The sequence below is a fragment of the Meriones unguiculatus genome, chromosome 1 (genome assembly GCF_030254825.1).
Source record: "Meriones unguiculatus strain TT.TT164.6M chromosome 1, Bangor_MerUng_6.1, whole genome shotgun sequence".
NCBI lineage: Eukaryota > Metazoa > Chordata > Mammalia > Rodentia > Muridae > Meriones > Meriones unguiculatus.
The window spans coordinates 58,664,639-58,671,524 of NC_083349.1; the positions used below are offsets into that span (position 1 = coordinate 58,664,639).

Here is a 6,886-nt window from a genome sequence, read left to right on the forward strand (position 1 = left end):
TCTCTGTCACGTTACTCAATTCTAGAGGTGTACATAAGCAGCCATAAACATGTACAGTGCCATGTTCTGATTAAAGTGTATTTACAGAACGGGTGTCAGGACTATAGCTGTCTATCCTTGCTCTCGATGATCATGTCACACGACTCGAACACTGCTGATGTCTGTGATTTACTATCTCAGTATCTCAAAACATCCACACTACCTTCCGAAGGTCTCCTCCAGAACAGTATTCCATTGCTAGAAGTGGCACATCGTTAATTAGAAAATTCAATTCCTCAGGGACATCACAGGCCTTTACGACATTTGCATGGTTCAACCTAACAAAAAGCAAACATTACAATACAAAAAAAAAAAAAAAAAGGTTTCCCAATGAAAAATGACTGGATTTAAAATGTTAATTGGGGGTGATAAGCAAAATAAGACTGGTTTTATTTATAAAATTCTAAATTCTGATTATACTGAAGTTAATCTTAGCTAAAAAGCTAAGAAAGTATTGAATTCCGACTATCTGATTTAAATAAAGGAGTTTTACAAGGAAAATACCAACACTGTTACTATTACATTTCTGTGTGCCAAGCAGCATGTTCTTTTCACCAGTTTACTTGTCACAATAATCTTAATACAAGTATATTTGTTAATGGTATCATTCATGAGAAAACTGAAGCACAAATTAGTTACATAACATAAGGTCACATACAAGTAGGTTGTCAGTGAAGACTGAAATCTGACAGTCTGACTCCAAAACCTGCATCACACTGCCTCTCACACAGGCACAATCATCACCTGAGGGGAATTCTAAAAATCTGGACATATTTCCTTCCAGTTTTAATTACAAATATAGTTTTTTTTTCAATAAATGTGAAAATCACAATATTTACTGACTTTAACAGTTCTTTATTATTGTTGTTGTTAACAATTTATTCACTTTGTATACTGGTTATAGCCTCTCCCTCAACTCCTCCCAGTCCCACCCTCACTCCCTCTTTCTCCCCTATTTCCCTCCCCTAGTCCACTTATAGGGGAAGTCCTCTCCTACTGTTTGACCTTAGCCTATCAGGTCCCATCAGGACTGCCTGGATCCTCTTCCTCTGTGGGCTGGCCAGGTTGCCCCACCAGAGAGAAGTGATCAAGCAGCAGGCAACTGAGTTCATGTCAGAGACTGTCTCTGCTCCCCTTATTAGGGAACCCACATGGAGACTGAGCTGTCTATACGCTACATCTGAGCAGAGTCTAGGTCCTCTCCTATGCATGTTCTTTGATTGATGCATCAATCTCTGCAGGACCTCCTGGACCCAGCTTTTTTGGCTTTGTTGGTCTCCTTGTGGCACTCCTGTCCCATCCTGGTCCTTCTATATCCCCTTTTTTCCATAAGACTCCCTGTGCTCTGTCTAAAGTTTGGCTGTAAGTCTCTGCATCAATCCCCTGCTGGGTGGAGTCTTTCAGAAGACATCTGTAGTAGGCTCCTGCCCTGTTCCCTCTCTTCTACCAATGTCTATACTGTTTTCCCTTCTGAATGAGAATTAAGTATCTTCCCTAGGGTCCTCCTTCTTGTTTAGCTTCTTTAGATTTGTTGATTTTAGTATGTTTAGCCTATATTATGGTTAATATCCACTTATAAATCTCTGAAGAAAGAAACTGAAGATATCAGAAGATGGAAAGATCTCCCGTGCTCATAGATTGGTAGGATTAACATAGTAAAAATGGCCATCCTGCCAAAGGAAATGTACAGATTCAATGCAATGCCCATTAAATTACCAACACAGTTCTTTACAGACTTTGAAAGAACAAGTCTCAAATTCATATGGAAAAACAAAAACCCAGAATTGCTAAAACAATCCTTTATAATAAAAGATCTTCAGGAGGTATCTCCATCCCTGATCTTAAGCTGTACTATACAGCAACAGTAATAAAAACTGCATGGTACTGGCATAGAAACAGACTGGTAGAACAATGGAACCAAATTGTAGACCCAGAAATAAACCCACACACCTACGGACACCTGATTTTTAACAAAGAAGCCAAAACCATACAATGGAAAAAAGATAGCATCTTTAACAAATGGTGCTGGTCTAACTGGATGTCTACATGTAGAAAAATGCAAATAGATCCATACTCATTATGCTGAACAAAAATAAAGCCCAAGTGGATCAAAGACCTCAACATAAAACCACACACACTAAATCTGTTAGAAGAAGAAGTGGGGAAGAGCCTTGATCTCATTGGCAGAGGAGACAACTTCCCAAACAGAAAACCAAGAGCTCAGCCTCTAAGATCAACAATCAATAAATGGGACCTCATGAAACAGAGATGCTTCTACAAAGCAAAGGCCATGGTCAACAGAACAGAACGACAGCCTACAGACTGGAAAAGATCTTCACCAACCCTGTATCTGACAGAGGGCTAATGTTTAGACTATATAAAGAACTTAACAGTTTTTTTTTTCTTTTGGTTTGTTTGTTTGTTTTTAATGTTTTTAAAGTCAGAAGAGGGCACTGGATCCCCTGGAAAGCTAGTTACAGATGGTTATAAGTCATCATGTGGAGACTGGAAACTGAAATGGAACCTAGGTCCTCTACAAGAGCAATAAGCTCTTAACAGCTTATGCCTTTCTTTAGCCCATAGTTATTGGGTTTTGTTAGTTTGTTCTTTAAAGTGACAATCTACTATCTTAATCTCTGTGCTCATAATCACAATGTAAAAGATCCCTAAAATTGAAGAGTCTCATGTCCCAAGAACTAAAGAAACAAGTGCATGTACAGTGTCTGAGAATTTATATTAAGTTTTCCTGGTGACTCTGCCACTTAGCCAAGTTTTACAGCCAAAATAAAATGAGTTGGGCAAAGAACTAAAGTCAGAAAATGCTCATTTCCAAATCCAGTACCAGCTGTGTAACTGTGTCTTTCATCATTCTCATCTACAAAACATGGCAATACCTGAATACAGAGTTGTGATGACTAGTATAAGAATGATCTGTAAAGGACATTACTGGTGGAAGCACACTATTAAAGTTAAAATATATCCACTGTCCCTTTAAAGCTCAATTCTTTTCTCCTTAAGCACACACACTATTCTCAGTGACTTAACAGAATGCAGTGGGAAAAAAATGCAACTTCCTAAGAGATACATCGGCTTTTTTCCTAGTCTCCTCATTGAGACCATTCCCTGGGAAAGCTAGTTGACATGCCATTAAAACGTGTGCACGTCTCTATGGAGAGGTGCCCTTACTGAAGAGCTCTTTTTGCCTCTGGACAATAGCCATATGACTCCAGCTTTGGTCAAGCCAAGGAGATGTCTCAGGAGAGGCCCTAAGCTAGAACCACAATCAATTCTGTTACAAACTACAGATACTAAATATTCAGGGTTTTGTGCTATGAAATTTTGGGATAGTTGTCTATAAAACAATAGATGCACTATGTAATAAAAATTAAGTACTAAAAGAAATGATGATTTATATGCTGGTCACGAAGTTGCCCAATATTCAGGAGAAACATTTAAAGTGCTAGGTTGAGAATGTTATCTAGCTAATACAAACTATAACTTTCTTAGTCATATGTGATAAAACTATCTAAAATAGAACACATATATTCAATGACAAAATTACATTCCCCAAAAGAAAAGTGGACCCCTAACCTTTTTTCCTACTATTGAAAACTGGCTGGGCTGCAGAACTGAAGAAATCTAAGTGATAGTAAACACTTACTTTTTCATGATCTGGATTTCATGGCACCATCGTTCTCTGTTTTTGGTACTTAGCTCTAGGCGACAAGACTTAATTGCTATTTTGAGATCAAGTTCCTGTCAAAAAGAAAATATAAATAGATCAGGTTCTTGTACAGATTTACTTACAATCAAAGAAACGTCAACTCCAAAAATAAAGCACTTTTTAGCTTATTAATTATATATATTATCTATAGCTCTCTTTAGCCAATATTACCTACATGAACCATAATACTATTACACCAATGATTTGAAGCTGACTGTCAAATACACCATAGTACATAAGCTGAACTGACTGAGCAGACCCTACAACAGGCCTCTTAAGATTGGATGTACTGGTTAATATGTTAGAATACTGTTTCAAACATACTACTAGAAATATACAAAGATCCCATTTCCCCAACCAGTCCTGTCTCCAAACTTATTCAAAACAACAAACAAGGGCCTTAAACTCTACTATAACGAGACTGAAGATGATAATTCCAGGCTCCCTAGGCTCCAAACAGCAAGACATAGTTTTCATACCAGGCAGGTCTATTGCAAAACAAAAGCAAACAAAACCTTCGAAGACAGCCAGGAGTGGTGGCACAGTCCTTTAACCAGCACTCAGGGAGGCAGAGGCAGGTGGATCTCTGTGAATTTGAGGCCAGCCTGGACTACAAAACTAGTCCAAGACAGCCAAGGCTACAGAGAGAAACCCTGTCTCAGAAAGAAAACCAAACCAAACCAAACCAAACCAAACCAACCAACCGATTAAAAGAAAAGAAAACCCTCTAATACTAGACCCCAATCTTTGCATTTCAAATGACTTGGAAAACATCCAGAGACTTGTACTTGCATTCACGTATCTATCATACAAATCTAAGACTCATGCCTGTGACTAGTAATTTCACTGATTCTGACTAAAAATTAAACTATCCTATGCACATTACAGGAAACAGCCGGACTTCAAGATATCCTGGCAACACCAACAATGCAGTCAGAACAGGATATCCTGCATTAAGAGCCCCAAATTGCTTCACAAATGTGACATCTCTCACACAAGCCAAGGGAGTGGTAAGGCTGAAGAGTAGTGAGAGAAGTATCCAGGGGCTGAAAGAGGAAAGGGAAGTGAGGAGCAAGACTCAGCTTAGATGGGATAGTCTGAATTAGGAATCAGGAGGAGGAATAAAGCTAAGTCAACACAGTTTCAGTGCAGCAGTTGGGGGCTAACAGAACTAACAAGCTCGCTTTGCCAGAATGCTCACTTCTTTCAGCTTTTTTATAAGCAGATGGGTATGATAGCAGTTACATCCTTTATAAAATGTTATCACCATGGAGACTGCAGCACAACGAAGACAATAAGCTTTAGGGCTTATTGTCCAATATGAATTGGAGGCAGAAGGTTATCTATTTTATATAGGACCTATATTTTTATATAGGTCCCAACTGAGAGAGATCCTTCAACTCCTTGGTTTCTTATACTTCACCTACTCCATGGAACTCAACCTTTTCAGAGAATATTCTCTGGAAACTTTATAGTTGCCTAACAACGTAGCCCAATGGTAGACCATTCGCCTAGCATGTGCAAGGCATTAACAACAACACATTAAAAAAAGCGAAGTGACTGTCGTTTGAAAATCTTTTAAAAGCACGAGTAACTGCTGCTGCAATGGTTCAATGTTTTTAATTAAATCAAGACAAAATTCCCGAGCCCAACGTTAGCTGCCTTCTACAGAACAAACCCCTCATCTTCCAGTCTGTCTCCTTCCCTTTGAAGCATCTTCACCACCTGACCTTCACACTGTTCTTTTCCTCAACTGCTCCAGTTCCAGGAGCCCGTCCGTGTTTCCAAAGGTTCAACTCTGGACACCAGGAAGGCCCTTCCTCGGCTACTCCAGTCTCCGGTGGATTACGTCGCTCCGAGGGAGCGCGCAGCAGCGCACACGAAAACACGCACGCACACACACACACACACACACCACACACAACACTGACACTCGACCTTCACACGTCCCCCTCGGCACCCCTCACCGCGGCAACAGCTCCATCTCATTCACGCGCCCAGGGACCGTAGACACAGCTGGAACTCGGCCATCCGGCTCAGAAGCACAGTGTCCCCGCACTGGCCCGTCGCCCCTGCGGCACCCGGCGCGGCCCGAGGGCTTCGCGACCGCCCCTCCCACCCTGACTGACAGCGGAGTTCCAGGGACGCCAGGCAGACCCGGCGGCGCCGCTCCCGCCCCTCGCCTCACCCGGTGCTGGTACAGGCAGACGTTCCCGAAGCCGCCGGTGCCGAGCCGCTCCCGCATCTCCCACGGGCCACCCGCGCCCGGCCGCAGCCCCGGGGGCCGCTCCATGGGGCGGGAGCGCCAGGCGCCTCAGGCTGCGCCGCCGGTCACAGGCCGGTTCCGGGCCACCGAGGCTCGCGCGGCCTTCTCGCGAGGCCCACGCGTCACTTCCGCTAGCTGCTGCCGGAAAAGTCCCGCCCCGACCTCCTGGAGTCGCCCTGGGATAGGTGCTGGCGAGTGGGCTGGGCACGAGCGGGTTGCTCTGTGGGTATCTACGGGGCTGCGAGGGCTTCGCGCGTGGGACTTTTATTTTTGTTTGTGCATATATTTTTAATTAGTTCCTTGAGGGCTTCGTAAAATGTGTATTTATTTTAAAATAGCTCTCTCTCCAAACCCTCACCTTACCCACCCGGTCCACATCTCATCTTTTTCAGGGCTCTGCTTTCTGCCCCTCGAACCCGCTGGTCGGCTGTTGAGGGCCACCGTAAATATGAAAGAAAACTACGCAAACCGACCTGTTGATTCATTAACCTTCGAAATCCACTATGGCTCTCTACACAACTACTCAGAATCTCTTATCATCCCAAACCACCCAAGGATGTGACGTTACTCCGGACTGAAAACTTTTTCCGGACTTTGTGAGTGTCCCTACGGACCTCGCTGCTCATCGGCCTTGCTAACGCAGGTGCGCCACAGGGCTGCAAAGTCAAGCTTGGGGGAGCTCTTGGTCCGACAGAGTATACTTCTGAGTGGCAGGTTGCAGAGGGAGTCTACCCGCCTAGCCATTTGAGCGGGTTATTGGCTTCATGAACCCTAGTTGTCTTGTTCTGAGACATGATCTCGTATTGTCCAGCCTGGTCTAGAATTTGCTATTCCTTTATCTTTCCAATGCGGCAATT

General features: G+C 43.0%; 1 protein-coding gene across 6 annotated transcripts in view; it reads right to left on the minus strand.

The window, feature by feature from the left end:
* The window catches only part of Chuk (component of inhibitor of nuclear factor kappa B kinase complex), a 33,345-nt gene extending 27,196 nt beyond the window's left edge, over positions 1-6,149 (minus strand). The window contains exons 1-3 of one of the 6 annotated variants that reach the window (XR_009593824.1): positions 5,952-6,149; positions 3,701-3,795; positions 203-317 (exon numbers count right to left, since the gene is read on the minus strand). Coding sequence is in view for 5 of the 6 variants with exons in the window: in XM_021644640.2 (XP_021500315.1) it covers positions 203-317; positions 3,701-3,795; positions 5,952-6,056 (315 nt within the window). In the remaining variant the exon portion in view is untranslated. Of the gene's footprint in view, positions 1-202; positions 318-3,700; positions 3,796-5,493; positions 5,686-5,730; positions 5,842-5,951 lie in introns of those variants that run through there. The other 5 variants (XM_021644640.2, XM_021644639.2, XM_060390045.1 and 2 more) reach the window with 5 other exon arrangements.
* Between the last annotated feature and the right edge of the window lie 737 nt (positions 6,150-6,886).